Source organism: Mustela lutreola, chromosome 1 (genome assembly GCF_030435805.1).
Source record: "Mustela lutreola isolate mMusLut2 chromosome 1, mMusLut2.pri, whole genome shotgun sequence".
Taxonomy (NCBI): domain Eukaryota; kingdom Metazoa; phylum Chordata; class Mammalia; order Carnivora; family Mustelidae; genus Mustela; species Mustela lutreola.
The window spans coordinates 62,114,765-62,136,241 of NC_081290.1; the positions used below are offsets into that span (position 1 = coordinate 62,114,765).

General features: G+C 54.0%; 1 protein-coding gene across 1 annotated transcript in view; it reads left to right on the top strand.

Moving 5' to 3' along the window:
• Positions 1-255: 255 nt before the first annotated feature.
• WDR1 (WD repeat domain 1) overlaps positions 256-21,477 on the top strand; it is a 44,014-nt gene continuing 22,792 nt past the window's right edge. Inside the window, exons 1-5 of the mRNA XM_059165329.1 lie at positions 256-417; positions 870-991; positions 13,567-13,657; positions 18,645-18,792; positions 19,776-19,956. Of these exons, the coding sequence (XP_059021312.1) occupies positions 402-417; positions 870-991; positions 13,567-13,657; positions 18,645-18,792; positions 19,776-19,956 (558 nt within the window). The 5' untranslated portion in view covers positions 256-401. The remainder of the gene's footprint in view (positions 418-869; positions 992-13,566; positions 13,658-18,644; positions 18,793-19,775; positions 19,957-21,477) is intronic.

Consider the following 21,477-nt stretch of genomic DNA (forward strand, 5'->3'; position numbering starts at 1 on the left):
CCGACACTCAGCCCGCTGCCCGCGCCACATTTTTACGGGGCCGCGTGCAACGTCACTTCCGGGGCGGGGCCCCGCGGGGGCGGGGGAGGGGCGGCCCGGTCCGCGCAGCCTCACGCGGGCTGCAGTCGCCGAGCTGAGCGCTTGACTATATATGGTCAAAGCTGGGGGGCGAGCCGCGCGCGGGACCGCGCTTCCGGGTTCGGCGCGTCCGCAGCGGCAGCGCGCAGGGCAGGGCGCGAGCCGGCCTCGGAGCCCCGGCCTCGGACCGCCCCCTCCGCGCCCGGCACGCCCGGCGCCGCCTCTCGGCCCCCGGTCCCTGGCCCGGCCTCTGCCAGTCTGCTTCGCGGCGCGGGCGGCTCCGGAGGTCTTAGCGAGCGGGGCGCGGTAACAAGTGGGCGAGGATGCCGTACGAGATCAGTAAGTGCCGCGGCCCGGTGCCCCCGGGGATGGGCGTCCACGCCGCCGGACCCCCTCGGCCATCGGCGTGGCGTGGGGCGCGAGCGGCCCGCCTGAGTCCCGGGCCGCGGGGGAGGGGAGAGGGAGCGGGCGAGCGAAAGCTCCTCCGCCCTCAGGGCGCCCGGCGGCGATCCCCGGCCCAGGGGGTGCCCCAAAGTTGGTGCTGCGGGCTGGGCCCGTGGGAGCCCCCGCGTTCCTGAAGGGCCTGGTCGGGAGCGCGGACCAGGAAGTCGCGCGGTCCCCTGCGCTCCTTCAAAGTGGCGGCCGCCCCTCCCGGTGGAGGCAACAGGTGACCGGCTGAGACCGGTCCAGGTCCCCTCTCTCGTCCGCTCCCGGCCCCCTGTTGTCAGTTCGGCCGGGGGCCAAGGTGGAGGGTGCCCCTAACGCGCTCTGCCTGGTTTGTGTCTCCGCAGAGAAGGTGTTCGCTAGCCTCCCCCAGGTGGAGAGGGGCGTCTCCAAAATCATTGGTGGAGACCCCAAGGGCAACAATTTTCTTTACACCAATGGAAAGTGCGTCATTCTAAGGAACATCGACGTGAGTAACCCCTTCCCACCTACTCCCTAGGCGCGGGTTCAGACCCTGGGTGCAATTCCCAGGTTCATTCTCCCTCCCCGCTCCCCACCTCTTCTCCCGCCCCGCTCCCCACCTCTTCTCCCGCCCGGCAGCCTGGTGAGGGTGAGAACGCCACGCCCCCTCAGCCTTGGGACCACACCTCGGAAGCCTAGAAGACTGTTTTAGGCTTATTTAGGCCCTCTTCTCTCTCTTCCTGGGGAAACTGAGGCTTGGATTAGTTCAGACCAGAAGTATAAGGGCTCTGGATTGGGGGGATCAGACACACCCAGTCAGCAGCTGCTTGACCTTGGGGCCGTTGGTGACTTAGGCATCTGAATCCCAGTGTCCTCATCTGTAAAATGGAAGTGATGATGAGATGAGGCTCCCTTCCCCCCTCTTCCCCGGACTGCCTGTGCCTGCTGAATGAGATGATGTGTCCCTCCAGTCCAGCATGCCTGGCGCACACCCAGCACTTGGTAAATGGTACTTATGTATGATCATTATTAACACCCAGGGTCTCAGTGTGGCAGAGCCAGCAGGACCCATGTTCAGAGCTTTGCACTTCAACCTGGTGTGAGCCCCAGTGCAAAATCAGGAACCAGTTTATTCCCATGAATCATTTAGACAGACGTCCTGTACCCAGGCTGAGAATGCTGCTTGAGCCAATTTTGTGGGAAATCCTTGCAAATTCTTACTCCTCTGTAATTACTGAAATGACCCAGTCTGCTTTTTGGTCTCCACACTGCTGGGATTGCACACTGAAATCTTTCTTTTCCCTTCCTCAGGCCGAGTTACCGTATAGGGGAGGGAAGGTGGAAGTACCAGCACAGCCATTTGTGGGGGGAGGGGTTCTCCTGCACTGTGCTTAGGGTTGGGCCTCTGCACAGTATGTAGGTGGATGATTCTGATTGGTCATGCTCCCAAGGGATGTCAGTTTAGATTCACATCTGTTGCAAGTGATTACCCCTGGTGGGCCAGGATTGTTGCTGATCAGATGCACTTGCCCTCGGGACCTCACAACTGGCTAAGGGAGTAAAGGGTCTCTGGGAGCCATGCTTTTCTTGCATGTAAAAAGAGAGGGCTCTGCATGATCTGAGGTGCTGTTGGCACTTCCCTCATCTCTGGGCAATCTAGCCGGTCACTGTCGTTCCTCTGCTGAAGGACCGAGCTCCGAGTGGCAGTTTCAGCCCTGCCCTGGATTGCTGGGCATGTCAAACGAAGAGGTGGGCGGGTGTGAATGCTCCCCGGAGGTGCCACACTCTGTTGTGCTAGTCTTACGGATTCCTAGAAAGCTGATCTGGCCTCACCCAAAACTGAGGGAAACCTTACCAGGGACTTAGATGGTAATGATGGAGATACCCAGGGTGCGGTCCCGAGATTGTGAGTAAATAAAAGTTTGATGGCCTAAAGTAGGTACTTGCTTGTAGTTGGGCAGACAGAATGGACTAAACCATTCTCAGGGATATATAGGGTGGGGAACGCTTGAGTTGGCCCCTAAAATTCCTGGACGGGTCATGGCAGTCTACATGTGCATCCAGGTGGGGGGCCTCATGTGACGTACCTGCCCTTTGTCGGGTGCCACGAAAGTTCTTGACCAGATGCATCTTTCAGCCCTGTGGGCCCATTGCTCTGCAGAGGGGTCAGGCCAGCACAGTGAAGGAGGCCGATCCTTGGAGCTGCTTCAAGTGAGAATTATTCACAGCTGCACACAAGCACCTCCACCCCCCTGCAAACATTCCCCTGCTTGTGAAACCCAGTTTGCTCATTCTTCGGAGGTGTTTCGTTTTTGTTTTTGTTTTTTAAATATATATTTATTTGACAGACATTACAAGAAGGCAGAGAGGCAGGCAGAGAGGGGGGTTAGGCAGGCTCCCTTCTGAGTAGAGAGCCCAGTGCAGACGTGAGCAGACGGCAGAGGTTTAACCCACTGAGCCACCCAGGCGCCCCTCTTCAGAAGTCTTTAGTTTTGCTGGTTCCTGAGTTCACCATTCTCTCTTGAGGGTGCATCTGCTTTTCTTTCCCAGCTATTTGTCGGGCCCAGACAGCATGGGGAGCTGCTAATGTGTTCCTGTTCTGGGTGAAAATTAGGCCCTTAGGCTCTTTTTGGATTGGGGGATAATTGGTACTCAGTTAAAGATGGATACCATTTTTAGTGGGGTACAGCATTCCTGGGAAAAAGCTATGGGGAACTCTCATGACCATTCAGGGAATAGGAAAGATGATGGTCTGGTTATATTACAGGCTTGGGAAAGAGAGGAAACCCAGAAGAAAAGATTGGAATTAGGTCAAGGAATGTCCAACAGATGTCTGCTTGGCCTGTCCAAACCACATTCAGGTTCCTCATGTGTCCTTCCCCCAAAACAGCAGTGCCATTTCTCCAGCCGTTCGGGCCCCAAACCTGGGACTTCTGGATTTCCCTCTTTTTCTTCCATTCCATAGTTCCTTCGTCAGTGGATCCTAGTGTCTGTTGTCAAGCTAACTTCAGAATCTGACATTTTTTTCTACCTGTTATGTTTTTCACCTTCCTCCAAGCTACCATCCTTTCCGGATTGCAAAACAGAAAACCCAAACTGGTCTTCTTGATTCCAAGGTGGCTGTGCTCCAGTCTGCTCTCAGAGCTCAGCTGGACCAGTTACGTTAAAATACGAGATGGTGTCCATTGCCCCTTTGCTGTGCCGTAATTACCGTGCCTGATACAGCTTCACCATCTAGCCTGATACAACATCTCTTCCGGTCTCACCCCCAAACCTCCCTCCCCGACCCTTCCCACTCAGCTCCAGGCACTCTTGCTTCTATGCGCTTTCTGAGATCTGTCACCTATCTGTCTCAGGGCATAGGTCTCTGTAGCACTCCCATCCTGGCCTTTTCTGCCCCTCTGTGCTAACGCAAAGCGAGCCAGCAGGCAGACAAGTAGAAGAAGTAGAAGACAAGTGCCTGTCTTCTGGGACTGGACTGGAAACTCCTTGAAAGCAGGCCTTGGCTCTCCCCTGTTTCATTCACTGCTGTGTCCTCACCCAGGAAAGTACCTGGCCCGTAACAGGTGCTCAGTAAGTTTATCCATTGGTTAAAAGGCCTTGAAAGTGAAGCTGTGTCATGGAGATAATAGGCAGCTGTCGCAGGCTTTATTTCCTGGAAATTAAAGAAGCTCAGCTTGCTTGAGGTTGCTGGAGCTCAGTTTTGTGGCATTCCCCTCCTTTCAAACCAAACAGGTATCCATACCCATATGACTTCCTTCCCACTTGGGACCACTGCCGCCGCTCATTGTGTTGACTTAAAAGTTGTTTTGTGAACCCAGTATAAAGGCATTTTATAAGCTCATGGAGAAGAATGTTTCTTACCTATTTTCTTTCAACTCACCTGAATTAAAGTATGCAGTGGTGTGGCTATCTACCAGAAGGGGAGAGCCTGGTATATTCTCAGCATGGGGCGGGCATGGCCACTGCTCCTGCTGATTCTGCAACGACAGGAAGAGTTACTCCCAGTGACCGTGAAGGAGGCTCTTCAGGATTCTGAGCTGCCCAGCATCACATCCCTGTACAGAACAGCTTTGGCACATAAACTTCCCAGCAGAGGCCCCTCGAAAGCTGCCAAAAGCAGCCAGCAGATTTGCTACGAGGGCAGGTTTGGATCTCGCTTTTAAAGAAGTCCAGGCCCTAGATTGTAGAACTAAAATATGTATGTTTGACAAAGTTATGTATATAAAATCCAATTCCAGGAAGTGATACATTGTAGTTCAACACAGTCTGCTTCAAAGCACAGTGTGAAGTTCAGGGTTGGTTTTTTTTTTGTTGTTGTTTTTTTAAGATTTTATTTATTTATTTGACAGAGAGAGATCACAAGTAGGCAGAGAGGCAGGCAGAGAGAGAGAGGAGGAAGCAGGCTCCCTGCTGAGCAGAGAGCCCGATGCGGGACTCGATCCCAGGACCCTGAGATCATGACCTGAGCCGAAGGCAGCGGCTTAATCCACTGAGCCACCCAGGCGCCCCTGAAGTTCAGGGTTGTTGAACATGAGTGCTGAGTTTGTCCTGGGGTGATCTGCCAGCCCTGTGCGGAAGGACCACCTGTGCGTGTGCCCCCAAGGGGTGGGGGGTGTCTGCGAAAGGACAGATGGCTCCAGAAGGATAGACATTGTCCCTTCTGTCTATTTGCACATGCCTCTTGAGTCCTTGCTATACATCCAGGATGACCACCAGCCCTGTGGGGAGTCCAGATACAGGGGAGGTCTGTCTAAACTGGTCTTGGGAGCGACATAAGCTTCCAGGTGGTAGGAGGGAGTGGCGTGTTGGAGTACCACCTGGACACGTGAGTAGGCAACACATGCATGAGATTCAACCAGAAGAGACCTGGGGGTTGGATCTTTAAGAAGTGAGGAGACAGGCTCAGACCAGGCCATGGGGCTGCCTGGAGCCCAAGTGACGTGGTGGTGACTTACTTCGTGGGCCAGTGATTCTTGGGTGCTTTGGCTGTCCCACATCCAGTCTCATAGGGTTCCCTGAGTGTTGCCTGACCCAGGATAGGCATTTCCTTTCCATCCCTGTCCCACTGCCCTGCCCCCCCACCTCCTGTACCTCAAGCTCCAGTGAACCGTGTTATAAGTACTTACCAAGCATCTGCTTTGTAGCAGAGCCCATGGGCCTTTCCTCACAGAGCTCACAGTCCAGTGGGGAAAACTAACTCTGGAAACTGGATGGGACTGACCCTGAGAGGAAGCACAGGCGCTGTGCTGCCAGACAAATGAGGCAGGTTTGAGAAAGAGGGCCTCTACAGGGTTGTCGAGTTCCAGGGTCGGAGCCTGGGTGTGGGAGGGGCTCTAGCTGTCAGCGATCAAGCAGCCCTGTGTCAGAGGCTACCAGAACCATTAAGAGGTTAGGCAGACTAGTAATAGGATTGAATCTGCAGTTGAGATTGTTCTGTACCTAAGATTTGAGATTCAAGATGAAAACACCCAAGCAAATGCTTATCAGCAGTTGGTAGAACCGCTCTTTGGTTCCTTTTTTTTTTAATTAATTTTTTTTTTTTTCAGCATAACAGTATTCATTATTTTTGCACCACACCCAGTGCTCCATGCAATCTGTGCCCTGTATAATACCCACCACCTCGCTCTTTGGTTCTTAATGTTTCCTGCATTCACGAAGCTTGTCTTGCTGAGCCCTGCCTGTGACCACAGTGCCCAAGATTCAAATCAATGTGAGGAGATTTTGCCCCCGCCCCATCCCCTAAGATACTTGGCAACGTCTGAAGATGTTTTGTGTGCTGCGGGTATCTGTCTAGTTGGTAGAAGCCAGGCGTGTCGCCAAGCATCCCACAATTCACAGGGCTGTGCTACAAGTTATCTGGCCCACAACATCAGTAGTGTTGAGATTGAATGTTGTTACCCTTGGTGGATAACATTCTAATGATCTGGTAAAGCACTTTAAAAGAATGTCCTGGTGATTTGGGAACAAGAAAGAAGAACCGGTTGTGCCACAGAGCAGCAGGGAAGGTTTTTGGAGAAGGAGAACATTTGAGTTGTGTTTTGGAGGATGAGTTAGAGTTTTCCAGGAGGAGGAGTGAGAAAGTGGAGATGGGAGAGAATCTAGAGAGGAAGCCAAGTGTGCAGCAAGGTTAGAAGTTAGACTTGTATGCTCTCACACAGTTAGGGGCTCCTGCAGGGGGTCCATGGTTTTGATACATTTCTTAGGCGTTTCTGTTCCTGGAGGTATAGAGAGGGATAGCAAGGTCTTCAAGGTTACAAAGAAAACAAGGCTATGACCTCATCTCTGAAGCCAGCAGAAAGGTGGTACTGGTTCTGCTTGGGTTATGGAAGTCAACCCTGTCCTGAAATGGTTGGAGATGCCCATTTGGGTCCCTGTGCAGTCTTGACCCCCAGACTGTTCCCCCACTAACCCATCTTTCCCCATAGGGCCTCATTATAGAGGATATGTAGACGCTGGAGGGAAGAGGGCTCTTTTTGCTTCTCTTCTAAAAGTCCCAGTGGTGGAACCTGCACACTTTTGGTTGTGGTGATAGCCCCTGTAGAAGAACCTAGACCTCAAGCTCTGGTCAGCCTACTAGTAGCTTCTACCCACTGATTTTATCCCTGCTCCTTAGGATCCTACCCAGAAGATGGCAATTTCTCCACCATATACCATCCCATCATGGGCACTCCAGTCCTCTCCCCACCTCCCCACCAGCCCTGCCCATGTTCATCTGTTCTTCAGGGAACACAGATGTGTGCCAATCCAGCAGCAGCCCTGAGCCCTGCCTCTGGCAGAGGAGCTCCTTGTGCTTGAGTACATTTTGTGCTGGGCAGTGGCTGTACTTAAACCGGTTTGGTTTTCTGATCTGGAAGAGTAGGGAGAATAATCATGGGGTCATCATGGGCTTTAGAAGAGTTCATTCACAAGTATCCCTAGAGGGTTGCCTGAGCTGTGACGGTCCACAGTGCCTTCCTCACAAGTCTCTAGGCAACACAACCGCCGTGTTGCCTAGAGACTTGCTCTTTTTAAAAATGTGGACACCAGACCCCAGGAGGTGCTGGCATCTGACCCTGAGCAGCCTTCCCCAGACTCTACGCAGGACTGCTCAGTAAGGCTCTGGGCAGACAAGAGGAAAAGAGGGAGGGCAGGAAGGAAGGTGCCACTGTCCTGTGTGCAGAGGTCCCTGTGTTACAGCTTGATTTGCTGCACTGGGAAGGGATTGAGCTTGGAGGCAAGAGGGACAGGCCCTCAGGGAGCAGCAGACCATGCAGGACTGCTGAATGGCCCCACGCCAGTTCTGGAATCCTTACCTGTCGGCCAGACTAAAGTGCTCCTCTGAGTCAGAGAATCAGGCTGACGATGGTACCAACCACAGGTAAGAGAATAGAACTGAGGAACAAACGCCCTTACCTGACTTCAGGTCCCCACGCACACTGCTTACCAGCCGGGTAGCCTTGCGCACATCCCGTTCTGTGTGTGCAGCTTTTGCCTGTGAAGTGGGTTATAAGGTTACCTTCCTGTGAGGTTTCAGAGAAGTCAATAGAAGGGTCCACCCTCATGGCTGAGAGTGAACCATCTGGGCACGATGTTTCAGAACCGGTTCTCGGGGTCTAGCCAGCCTTGGCCTTCTGGGGCCTTTGGAGGTGGCCGTGTTGGGTCACATCCAGGCCCTGCCCTTGCGGGGCCCGCTTAGGGAGAAGGCACATGGGTGTAAGTGTGGCATGTGGTGCAAGGCGGTAAGTGGTGAGGGTGGCGGGGTGGGCGGCGAGGGCACATGGTGGGCATTCAGGGCTGGATGAGATCATTTCCAATTGGGGCAGCAGGGAAGGATTCTCGGAGGTGGCCTTTGCTTGTGTGGTAGAAGCTAATTAGGAGATGTCATTGAGGACCAGGGAGGAGGGAAGGAGTTCCAGACAGAGGCAGATAAAGTCAAAAAACAAAGTCACTCAGTGATTTCCTGACGGAAGGAGCAGGCATAATGGAAGATGGACTTTGGATTGTCAGTGGGAGGTGCCATTCTTCGGGCCAGCTACCTTGGTGGCCTGTTGGACTCGTACAGAGTACAGAGCATTCGTTCACTGCTGGATCCACAGGGCCAGCCCCAAGTGGGTGCAGGGAGTTCTTGGAAGGAGTGAATGAGCCACACTTACATGTTCTGTCTTTTGAGGCAGCGAGGTCGGGGCTCGGCTTCTGGGCCCCAGCTTGCGCTCTGGAAGCATACTTATCTGTGTGGCTGCTTCTCACTGGACTGCTGCGCAGTAATTCAAGTTTGTACTTAGTCTTCTATAGAGATCTCTGCACATTGTGTTGGATGCACAGGTCCAGCTACCAGGACTGCTTTTAGGAACTAGAAGTTGTTAGAAAGTCCATGCTCTGAAACGCAATCCTCCGGGAAGGTCACGCTCACAATGCCTGGGCTGGGTTCGGAGTTGCCCAGGGCTTTCTTTCTCTCTCTGGAGGCTCTAGGGACCATGAGCTGCTCCAGGAGAGCACAGAGGCCCCTCTTGCCATGCCAGGTCCAACAGCTTCTACACTGGTTGCTCAGGGAGGCCTTCCCAATCTCCTGATACGTCCACCAGGCTCCCTGTGGTTCAGGAGCTGAGGTCAGAGCTGCCACGCCCTGTGACCTGGGCCAGTCACTGACCTCACTGTGGATGGTGTGGTGACCTCTGATCCCTCTTCAGCCCTGAGGTTGAGAGGACATAGGACCTGAAAGAGCTTTGGGGAGTCGGTAGCTCAGTTAGACACTGCCCATATGAAGTGAGTTTTGGGAATCCTCCCTTGATGGAGGGAGTCTCCTTGGGCAAGGTGGAGACCTGGAGGGCGTGGGGGTTTGGATTTGTTTCCTGTTTGACAGGATTGGCGGAAGAAAGTCTGGTCTTGGGGATGGGTGTCTGCGCAGGTGGGAGGCTGGGTGGTATGTAGTCTGCAGGGGAGAGGGCCGCCTCAGGTTGGGCCAAGGTGCCTCCTGTCGTCTGGCTCCCACTGTGGCCAGAGCGCCCCCACCTTGCTGTCCCCACAGGTGTTTGCAGGGTCTGCAAGGCACATGGTAGGCCCTCCATGCCCGTGTCTTTCCTCAAATCTGTGCCTCTGTGTCCTCTCATGTCTTCTGTGAGACTCCCGACCTCCCCCAAGTGTGGGGCAGCCTTCCGGGGCTTATGCCAGGGCCTTAACAGCCCTGAGCTCTGCCCCTCACCTAGCAGTGTTGCTGAGTGCCCCCTGCCAGACCCTGAGCTGCAGGTGGTAGGGGGAGCGGGTGCCCCTGTTATATAGCCCTAGGTTGGCTTGAGGAGTAAAGGGGCCTTGGCCCCATAAGGGCATCAGCCCAGGGAGCGGCTTCTTAGCCTGGAAGGGCAGACCTGTGGGGGTCCTGTGTGGGGGGTGGGGGTCTGAAAAGAGTGGAGGCAGTGGGGTTAGGCCTGTCCTGAACCATCTCCCAAGACTGCCAGGGAGGGGAAGCCCGTGCCTTAGCAGGAATATTCCTTGGTGCACCCAGAATTGGCTTTCTTCCCGTCACTGGCTCATTTCCCCTGTTGCCTAGCCCTGCCCCAAATAAATTACTCACCCAAGTCCTATTCTCCTTGCCTGAGGCAGCAGGAGAGAGAGGGCAAGTGAGGGGAGCCTGCCGCCAGCTATGGCGGGGGGTGTTGGGTACAAATCCTAGTGCCTTGTGGCCTTAGCTGATCTGGAATGAGCCTGAACTGGCAGGACGACAGTGGGACATTTCTGCCTCTAGTAGCCAGCCTCCTTGTGTGTACTAAGCCGAGGTGGGGAGTTTGCAATGGACCCAGATGAGGTCATTATGCTCAATTTGGAGAATTTGGCCCCCTCCCTCGCTGGCTTAGTTGTATTTGCAGTGCAGACAAGAGAGATGTCTCATCCAGCCCAGGATTCTGGAGCTGAGCCTGCTGGGGATGACCTTGGGTGTTTCACGCCCCCTGGACTCAGCACCCTGACCATTTAGGGGAAGGAATGTTTAGGGGCAGAACTTCTCCCAGGGCCAGTGCCTACTGATCTCACATGCCCACCCTTTTAAAAGCAGAGCCCAGTGGGGATGAGTGCCAGCATGGGTGGTCATTTGCCCATGGGATGGTTTCTCATCTGTAAAATGGGCTCGTGGTGTCCCCCGTTAGAATGTAAGACCCCTCAGTCAGCTTTGAAACACACCTGGAAAGGATCTCAGTGGGGGTGGCCTGTCCACAGACCACTTTTGGCCCACTTCTTTGCAAGGGATTTTGTCCATGTTGGGGTGTTAGGATAAGAAGCACTAATCTGGGCTGGAATGAGTTGGATTCGGCAGATGTTAATGGATACCAGGCATCTTAATTTTACTGAGGCATAGTTTAGATACAGCAAGATTTATCTGCTGCTCAACGTGACAGATACTCACAGCCCCATAAACACCACCACAGTGATTTCCAGAAGGGCTCTCTTAACCCGTTGCCGTCGGTGGGTTCCCTCCATACCTAACACCTGGAAAGGACCAATCTGCTTTCTGTCCCTGTAAGTTTGCCTTTTCTAGAAAGTCATAAGAAAGGAGTCCTGCAACCCAGTGTTGTCTTTTGTGTCTGACTTTTTTGTAATGCCTTTGCAGTTCACTGGTGTTGCTGGGCGTGTTAGTGTATGCCCCCTTGGTTGCCCGGGTGTGTTCCACTGTGGATATAGGGTGGTGTTTCTTCAGTGTCTATTGGTAGACATTGGGGTTATTTTCTAATTTGGACGGTTAATGAGTAAAGCAACTATAAACCTTCATGTATATGTATCTTTTTGTGGACGTGTGCTTTGGTTTCTTGGGTAAATACCGAAGGGCGGGATTGCATGTTTGGTGTGTGGTAAGTATATGCTTAATCTCATGAATCACCAGCTAGACAGTTTTCCAGCTACACCATTTTGCATTCCCACCAGCAACACAGAAACTTTCCAGTACACTGCGCCCCCATCCTTGCCAGCATTTGGTGACATCAGTCTTTCGATCTTCCTGATTCTAGCGGGTGTGGAACGGTATCTTTCTGTAGTTTCCATTTGCTTTTCCCTAAAGGCCAAAGACTCAAGCACCTTTGCATATACCTGTGTGCCATTTATGACATCTTATTTTGAGTACCTGATACCCTTCTAATTTCATTAGTAAATGTTTATTCCGAGATGGATCAATTTATGAAACACGTATATTAAGTGCTCACTACATCACATTAATGCCATGTGTTAAGTCTTAGGGTGAAAAAGACTTTGTAACCACCCCCCCCCCCAAAAATTTATTGACTACTGGCTAGCTGTGAACTGCTTTGATGGCCGAAGAGATAAATGCACTTGAAGCAGGTCGCAGAAAAACTAATTGGAAGCGATGACAAGAAGGTTTGGGACTTCAGGTTTCCCCACTATCCAAAACAGAGCATTCTTTGAAACCTCACGTGAGCCCAAATGGCCTAAAGCAAAGAGGCAGTTACCATTGTTACCATTGCTTTATATGAAAAAGAGTATAGAGTGTTCATAGACCCTCCCCAAAAAATCACCTCTCCTGGCGTTTCTGATACTTTAGGATATGTCTTGCTAACAGATGCATGAAATAAATGGAGAGCCCAGGTGCTCCCAGACACGGCTTAGAGTTCTGGCTGTTTGAGACTGAGATGCTGAGTGTGGCTCCTAGGGAAGGAGCTGGGGGTCACCCCACACTGCTCCGGGGTGCCTACTACCCCAGACCAGCTCATCTCACCACAGAAATAGGGCTAAATGCTATTTTGGCTTTTTGCCTTTTTTTATGAAAGTGAAAATCTTGTGTGGCTTGCTTTCGGTTAGTGAAAACTAGTATTAATGTAGATCTTGTGGCATAGTGCAAACTTTGTAAAAGCAGGGAATACCTTTATTGTGTGTCCTGAGTACCTTAGGGAACAAGGTAAATGATTTAAGGGGCATAGGAGGTTTCATGCAGGAAGTAACCCTGCAGTTAAGCCTTGTAAGTAGGGGTCAGAGGGCAGGTGGGGTGGTCCTGGCCAGCCAGGGGAAGGCCAACAGGAATGTCAGAGGTGGCTGGTGGTGGGCGGGGCTAGAATTTAGGGTCAGCTGCTCTGGTCTCAGTCTGGTAGAGTCAGGAGCTGGGGATGCTGTAGCCGGAAGGCTGAGAAAATTGCAGGCCTCTGACCTTGTGGTCAGGTTGGAGAGCAGTGGGGGCAGCTGGGCATCAGGCCAGATGTTCCTGCAGCAGCTGCCTCTAGAAAACAGAGTGTCTACACTGGAACCTGATGTGTCCTCAGCCTCCAGCCAGGGGGATGTGGCCTCTTTGAAGAGCGCTTGGTTTACCTGACAGCAGGAATGGGGAGTAGATGACCGAGTTTTTATTCCTTCCAGAAAGAAAGCCCAGCCATAGAGACAGATCAGGAGCATCTCAGTGTATGTGTTTCCAGTTTGCTGAGACTGCTTGAGTGTATGTGGAAGTGGGGGTACCGCAATCTTCTTTTGGTAAATCAGACATTAGAACCTTCTTGGCGAGTAGTGGTCCGGGACGCCAGCCCTGTTCTCGCTGTGAGTCCAGCCAGCCTTCCATCTGGGCTACGAAGCAGGTGGTAAAGTCCACATTTCCCATTGAAGGTTGTGACAGGGGTAGGGTCCCAGTGCTGCGCCCCACCAGGCTGCTGGAGCTAAGAGCCAGGGCTCCATTTCGGGCCACCTGCTGCTTGGCGTCCGGGGCAGAGCTGCTTCTGAACAGGGAGACCAGCACACAGCTGACTCCGGGAAGCTCCCCACCAGGAAGAGAGAGTGGTAGACTTTTCTCCCATGAAACTTGTCTTGAGTGTATCTTACAAGTACATATTTGTACTGTGTCAGGTGCAGAAAAGCAAAGAAAAGACAAGCATCTCCACTTCGACAGCTGCAGACTAAAGAGAAAGAGTTAAAACTACTTCGATTTCTATCACCCGAAGACAGGCAGGCAGGCACTGGGTGTGTGGGTAGGGAGTCATACTGCTAGGATTTTTCTTTATGGAGGTTTTGACTGAGATGTTCGTGCGTGTGTTATTTTTAGCCCCTGAATCCGCTCATCGGGAGAGGGAAAAGCAGTTGACTGCTGCTGCGTTCCTTGTGCTCATTCTGGTCTCCTCCCCGCAGAACCCAGCCCTTGCTGACATCTACACGGAGCACGCCCATCAGGTCGTGGTGGCCAAGTATGCACCCAGCGGGTTCTACATCGCCTCCGGAGGTACCTGTGTGTGCGCCTGGCTGGGGTGCGGGGGTGTGACCCAGGAGTTCCCCAGCCCACCTGGACTCCTAGCTGCAGGGTGGTGGGAGGAGGGGTGGGGGAAGTGTAAAGGAAGGGGTGCAGGAAGGGGTGCCAGTCTGATTAATTTCATTTGGGGCTGACAAGGAAAGTACAAGCCACCAAAAAGCCCCGTTGCAGAACTTCATGACTGGCGGTGTTCCAGCTGGTTCCCGCTCAGAGGTCAGCAGAAATACTCATGTGAGATTGGCCAGAGGCCTTTGCAGTAGCTGTGTCATGATGTTCAGGAGCTCATTTGTGTGTGTGTGTGTGTGTGTTTTCTGAGTTGCAGCGTTGTCTTGTGTCACCTTTATTCATTAGCAGCTCCTTTCCCAGTCCCTGCCAGTGCTGGCCTCAGGCAAAGGCTCCATTTCCCTGGGCTTGCTCAGGCCCTCTGCTCTCTCCAGCCAGGCTTTTGTGTGGCTCTGCAGGAGGCTGGCTGGGAGGAGGGACAGAAGGGTCTTTACCATGGTGGATGCTTTGTTCACCTACTTCTTTGAGGCAGATCTTTCACCATTTACAGATGAGAAGGGGAGGCAGTGGGTGTGCGTGCCCCACCCCCTCCGTTGACTTACTCATTCCCTCGTTTGGTTGACTTACTCATTCCCTCGTTTGCACGCTCAGCAGATAGTAACTGGTTGCTTTACCAGTCTCCAGCCTCTGGGAAAGCCAAGTGAGTGAGCTGCTGTGGGCCAGGGCCTGGTCAGCCTCCCCAGAGAGCAGCAGAGAGGAATGAATTGCTGGGCAAAAGAGAGGGGCTGGGGTTCACATGCCCCATGGCTGGTCTGCACTGCCCTCCGCCCCTGCGTGGGAGGTATGTGGGGACCTGTCCCTGCACGGTTCGTCCCTTACTCACTGTGCAGGCTGCCTGGAATAGCTCACCTTCCTGGGCCTTGGTTTGATCTCGGAGAAGCCGGACAGAATCCTGAGCCGTAGTGTGTGTGCAATGCCAGGGACCCTCTCATGCTGGTGGCCTCCTGATAGCCTGTGACCAAGGTGTCTGCCACTAACCCTGGGACACGCCAGAGAGACAGGCGCGCTTGGCTGGTGGCTGAAGCTGGCAGTCAGGCTTGTGTGTGAAGGGCTTGGCCACGAGTCTGGCCCACCGTGGGCGCTTAATGATGTTGGTGTTTAGACTCACTCCAACTCGATCTATAAAACTTGCTCTAATTTATATGCCTTGGTTTATTTTAGCCATGTGATTTTTTTTCTTTCTTTCTTTCTTTCTTTTTTCTTTTTTTTTTTTTGGCCAGCCCTGCTTGCCAGCAAAATACCTTTTCCTTGAAAGCCCCAAGATGTGACCCTTTTAAAATCATGTCTTCTCAGAAGAGGAGTGTGGTTGGCGAGGGCCCCGCTGCCTGCTTGGCGTGGTTTCCCCACCCTGGCGCGTGGAGCTGCAGGCCCGGCTGCTGAAGCATGTGGGAGCCCAGGCCTGCAGTCCACGTCCTGGGGCAGGGCCCTCCACCAGCCAGAAGTCTGGGCTCTTCAGATCCTAGTGCTAAATCAATGAGGAAGCCCAGCACAGAGACCGCTGCGAAGGACAGTCCACATAAATAAAGGGTCAGTTGGACATTCTGCTCTCATAAAGGCGCCCTCATTTGGTGGAGGAACTGAGGGAGGTCTGGGCTGCATGCAGATCACATTTACTTTTCTAGCGAGCTGGTCCCTTGAATCGAGTGAAGAGAAGGAAACCTTCATTGCAGAGATTAGGTGCTGGGCTAAAAATAGTAGGGTTGTACAGAGTTGGGAGGGAGAGAGAGGAAGGCTGAGAAAGGGCTTTGCTCTCTGGCTAAGTGGGTTACCTGGTACCTGGAGTTCCCCACATTAGGGCGGGGATCCCAGTACCTCAGGAGGCCTGTGGCTTGCTCCCAGATGGGGTTCCAGCCCTCTGTGGGACCTATAGGTTTCTGTGAGTCTGAATGGTCTGTGTCCACTGAATGAACCTTCTGGAAAGCCTACTATGTAAGAAGCTCATGCCAGAGACTGGATCCCCAGCCCTGAGCCAAATGGTCAGTCTGCCCTTGGGTTGACATGACCCATGGTGTCATGTTTTCTTGTTCAGAACCATTTCCAGGGCAAACCCAGTTCCCTTTTTCTAGCTGTGTCTTCCTTGGGTAATTTTGATGCCACTAGTCTATGTTCTGTGCTCTGTCCCTTGGGTACCCACCAGGGCTCCTGATCCCAGGCTGCCCTCAGAGCAGTGCACCCAGGCCACAGATAATCAGGCTTCCTAGGAGAGGGGCCTCTGCCCAGGGGAGAGGAGAACAGGAGGGTCGCTCAGGTGAGGAACGTAGGAAGAGAGGCCAGGCTGCGGAGCTGGTGAGCAGAGGCCTCCATGGGCACTGGAAGGCCCACCCCACTCCCTGTTGCCACTCAAGTTGCTAAGCTGCTGGGAAGTAGGGGCAGACTGCAGGCTCAGACTGCTCCCCTTGGTGTAGCGTGTTATCTGGAGGAGGAGATGCCTTCCCAGTGAGGGGACAGAAGGAACTCTCTCCCCATCATCTCTGGCTTCTTGCAGGTGTCCTCTGCCCCTGAGCAGGTGTCTTTGTTGTGTCCCCAGCACTCAGCACAGGGCTCGGCACCCATGGACACTTGATCAGATCTCCTGCCTGCACAGGGGCTGCCCTTGTCAGTGGGGCCCGAGCTCCTGGTCCCCGAGCCCCACTTTCTCTTCCTGGCTCTAGCTGCTTCCCAAAAAGAACTAAATGTGTGGAAGCAACCTAAGCTTCCCTCAATAGAGCAACAGATACAGAAAACGTGGTGCACATATACAATAGAGTCACGATGCGGTTGTAAAAAAGGTTGAAAGTATGCCATCTGAGACCCCACAGAGGCCCAAGAGGATAGCCTGAGAAAGACAAAGGCCATATGATTCCACTTAAGAGGGATATCTAGGGGGGAAAAAAGGATAAACAAAAGCAGAATCAGACTCTATAAATATAGAGAACACACGATGGTTGCCAGAGGGGAGGGGCGGGGATGGGGGCAGTGGGATACACAGGCTCCCAGGTGTGGAGTGAGCGAGTCGGGGGAAAGAAGGGCACTGTCTGGGGAACACAGTCGCAGATGTTGTAGTAGTGATGTCAGGACAGATGGTGGTTACCCCCGTGCTGCACATATCGTAACTTAGGAACTTGTCAGGTCACTGGGTTGTACATTGTGACATTGTCAGCTCTCCTCAGGAGAAACAGAAGGAGGATTAAATAGACGAGCAGGGTCCACGCAGGAGGTGGAGGGTGTGGTGGGGAGGCCATGGGAAAAATAGCTGGCTCCCAGCCCAGAGAGGAGTCTGAGTGCCCCACACCCACCTGGGAGCGGGAAGGGGGTGGCCGGCTCCATCCTGGCCAAGAAGGTGGGATACAGTCAGCCTGAGCTAAAGACGCTGATGGGGCCAGACTTTAGAGCGACCTGGACCGGCCTGAGCCCAGCTGACAATATGGCTTGGTGTGTGCGTGAGCATGTGCGTGATACTGTGTGCACACGTGTCCTTCCTGCACACACCCTGCTCCGCTCCTGGTACTTCAGCCTCTGCCTCTTTCCTTTCCTGCTGGCCTGTTCACTAGAGACTGAACTAGTTCCAGGTCATCTTTGCAACTCCCTTCGGCCAGGCAGCCTTCCTAGACCTCACCCAGAGAGGCCCAGCACCCCCAGGGCCCCTCAGGTCGTGCTCTTCACATAGCAGCGAGTCTTCCCTTGTCTGCCCTGTGGACTGTGGGCACAGCTGCTTGCTCATGAGGTAGCGTCTCTAGTGGCCCTTAGTTTTTTCGCTGGTGAGTAATGACCAGCTTGCAGCGGGCGCCTGCTGTGTATCCAGCACTTGTCTGAGATTTTCCACATGCTGACTCGTGTCACTTCTCAGTAGCCCCCCACCGAGGTGGCCCTGTCCTCCCTCTCTGTTCGGTGCAGCTGTAGGTGTAGGATGTTGTTTGATGCCCTCAGAGCCCCAGGAAGCCTTCGCCTACCTCAGCCTTGTGCCCTGAGCTAGAGGACAGGACCTGTGCTCACAGAGCAGCGGGCGGGTCTCTGTGACGTACTTAAGGGCCCTAGGGACCCTAGGAAGCCCCGGAGCCCCCCTCCTGGGAAGACTGCCCCCCCAAGCCCAATCTGGACTGAGGATTTAAGCCTGAGGAGTTAGCATAAAATCCTCCATCTTCGTGCTAATTTGGGAATTCGGTGCTCTTTTGGAAAGGGCTGTGTGGGGATCAGTCTCAGATCTTGGTGACGGGATCCTGCCTGGAAGGGAGGGGTGTGCCTCTCCCTTGGCTCCCGTGTCTCTTGGTTACTCATCCCCGAGGAGAGGCGTGGCTTTCTGTCTGGAGCACCACTTCTGCCTGCCTGCACCCACCTTGCATGCCTCCCACAAGGCTCCTGTGCTCACCTCACTCGTCTGGGCCAACGGGGGGTGCGTCACTGTAGATGCGGGGGATGCAGGCGAGTAGCTGGAAGGGAGCCCAGGCGGGGGCTGCAAGCAAGTCCCGGCATGCACCAGCCGCACACAGCTCCACTCCGTTAGCACAGCCACTGCTCGGGAGAGGCGGCTGTCACTGGTCTTGGCCCATTTTGCAACGAAGAAACTGAGTATCAAGCATTCAGAAAGGTGCCTGATCCCCATAGGCCATTTAGACCCCTCTGTGAGGAGACTAGAATCAGACCCAGACAGCTACCTGATGCGTTGGGCCGTGCCTCTGTGTGCCTCAGTGCTCTGGTGCCCACACAGGGTTTATTGTCCAGGGAGTGGCTGGTGAGCTGCAGGGACCCAATAGTGGGCCTCACAGGCCGCGTACTCTGACGGGCCAGTGGCCCATTGTGCTCACTTGAAATGCCGCCTGGGGCAGTGGAGCCCCCGGGCCCTGCTGGACAGGCACGCCTCGTGCCCACATCACCCAGGCCCAGGGATGATCATGGCTGTCACCACCCTTTGTGCCCACAGATGTATCTGGAAAGCTGAGGATCTGGGATACCACGCAGAAGGAGCACCTCTTAAAGTATGAGTATCAGCCTTTCGCTGGGAAGATCAAGGACATTGCTTGGACAGAAGACAGTAAGAGGATCGCAGTGGTCGGGGAAGGAAGGGAGAAGTGAGTCTCTGGCCTTGGCGCCTCCCTGCCTGTGTGTCTTGGCTTTGCTCTCTTTGTGGGTACTCCAGCTGGGAGGGGAGCAGTGACCTCTGGGCCAGCTTGGACCAGTGTGTATTGAGGCCCCATGGGGCTGGGCCCTTCTCTTTCTGTCTCTGACATCCTCAGCCCCTCACCTGGAGCGCCAGCTGTCGTGCCCACACTCTAGGCAACAGGAAATGAGGAGGGGGAAAGGGAGCTCCAATCTCTGTTGGGGTCCCTCCCCGAATGCCAGCAGCCATACCTGGCTGCAGGAGAGCTGGGTACATCACCGAAGGTGGTGACCTTACGAAGGAATAGGGGCCCGGTGGAGACGGGGTACGTGTGCCACAGCGCAGGCTTCCCTCCAGGGCACCACGGCGACTTCAGGCACTCGGACTTGGTAGGCACGCCTCTCGTCTCCCTTACTCGGAGGCTATTTTTAATGCATGTTCTGGCAGGGGTTAGTTCTGCCAGTTTTTCAGGTCATCCTGTTGGTCTTAAGAATTCAGTTTGCCTCCAGACACAAGGAGGAGCCCCTGCAGTACTTACTTACCAGATGCCAGCTGAGAGCAGAGCATCGTCTCCTTTCTGGTAGGGGGTGGTGGCTGCTGATTACCTTGGTCCTGCCCAGTACAACCACTAGGAAACCGAGAAGTCACAGAGCTGTTCCCCAGCATGTGTTTCTAAGGGACTTTCCACATAGGGGAGTCTTGTTGGCCCTGGCCCATACAGATGCAGACATCCAGTCCCTTCCCAGAGCCTCTTATTCTTGGATTCTTTGACCAGCACCGCACAGAGCCCAAACCACGGTGTCTCCGGTGTTGGCTCCTTTCACGAATGTGCGTGAAGTGTTGCTGTGAGCATCCCTGCACTGTACTACCCTGCGTACTAGCCTCGCTGCTGCCCACATCTCATCAACCGTCCCCAAGGTTGATTGTTTTCTTCCTGTGACTCTCTGGGTGAAGGTTTGGAGCGGTCTTCCTGTGGGACAGTGGCTCTTCCGTGGGTGAGATCACGGGACACAACAAAGTCATCAACAGTGTGGACATCAAGCAGAGCAGACCCTACCGGCTGGCCACGGGCAGTGACGATAACTGTGCTGCATTCTTTGAGGGGCCACCATTCAAGTTCAAGTTCACAATTGGCGTAAGTGGATGTCCCCCTGGGGATGGTTTGCACGTAAAACCAGCAGTCTTGACCTGCGGGGTTGTGAGCACGTGCTGTTTATGCTGTGGTGTATAGACAGAAGTGGGGTTTGCAGGGGAACGTCCTGTGATGGTGGGACAGCACACTAGCCCCAGGCCAACGTGGCCCTGCCCTCAGGCTGGAAGGGCTGCTTCTGGCAAGGAGGGACCCGCCCTGGGAGATGTGTGTGTGTTTCTGGGGTTGTGGGGTGAATGAGTGGATCTCTGATGGCCTGTGACCAGGGGAGCATCCTGGCCTAGAGGAGCTTTGTCGGAAAGGGGTGGCCCAGGCTTGGCTCTGGTTCTGCCAACTCAAGACCTGCTGGTGAGCTTCCAGGGACACCAGATTCGTCTCCTCTGGTGAGATGATGAGGGCAGGGTCACAGCTGGAATGTGACACTCGATGAGAGTTAGATGCTTTGCCTGTGGAAGACACATGTCAAAACACCTTAGCAGAGTGTCCCAGCTCTGCTCCAGCTCCCTGGTTGGGACAAGGGTCTGAACCTCAGCCTCACTTTTCCTATCTGCAAGGTGAGTGTGGGGGTATCAATAATAGTGCATTTTAACCATGAACTTAACTGCACAGCTGCCCACGGGTCCAGAGCAGTTCTCAGTACTACCTCATCGAGGATTAAATGAGAGAAGGTCCTTTATGAGGCTCCGCGGGGACCACTGTTTACTTTGATGACTGAACACAGTGACTCATAAACCAGGCAGGGTGTGGCTGGAAAGGACGATGCCACTTCCTCAGCAGGTCCCCATGGGGTAGCACTCGGGCAGTGGGCAGAATTTCCAGTGCAGATCTTGGCTTGGGGATGGAAGAGCTCTGCGGGGCTTCCCTGCTGGTGAAATGGACTCCTTTCTGCCCCCAGGGCTCCTGAGTGGGGCCAGGTGGCTGCATGGAAAGCCCCACGGGGTGTGCAGCTCAGAGCTCCTTTTGTAGCGGTTCTTGTGGCCGTCCCCTGTGGCTGCTGCCCAGTTGGTAGGTGATGGGGTTTTTGTCAAAGGCTGTGTTCAAGGTCAGTATTCACTAAGTGCAGATCAAGGTTCTGTGGGATGAGTCAGATAGCTAAACTTCATGCCTTGCACCCAGGAGAGAGAGGAGGAGGGGTTGGGTTTCTGTGGCAACAGGAGGCGGTCTTTGCCTGTCTCAGTGAAGCTGTCCCTATCTCCAAGTCCCCCTCCTCCTCGCTACTGTTTGATGTCACTTGGATGTGATCTGGGCTGTGGGCCAGTGAGGCTCCTCTCCCTGCCCCAGGAAGGGTCACTTCCCCTTTGCAGATGTAGATTAAACCCAGCCAGGAGGAGCACAGCGGCCGGTCAGCAGAGCCGGGTTTGTGCCCAGGCAGCCCGAGGCTGTGACTTCAGCACTCTGCCAGCCTTCCCTCTGCTCACCTGGGGACTTGGCTGGAATAGTCTTTCTCTTTTTGTTTTCCTTTCTAACGTGAGAACACAGCCCTCACCCCAACACTCCAGCCCAGGG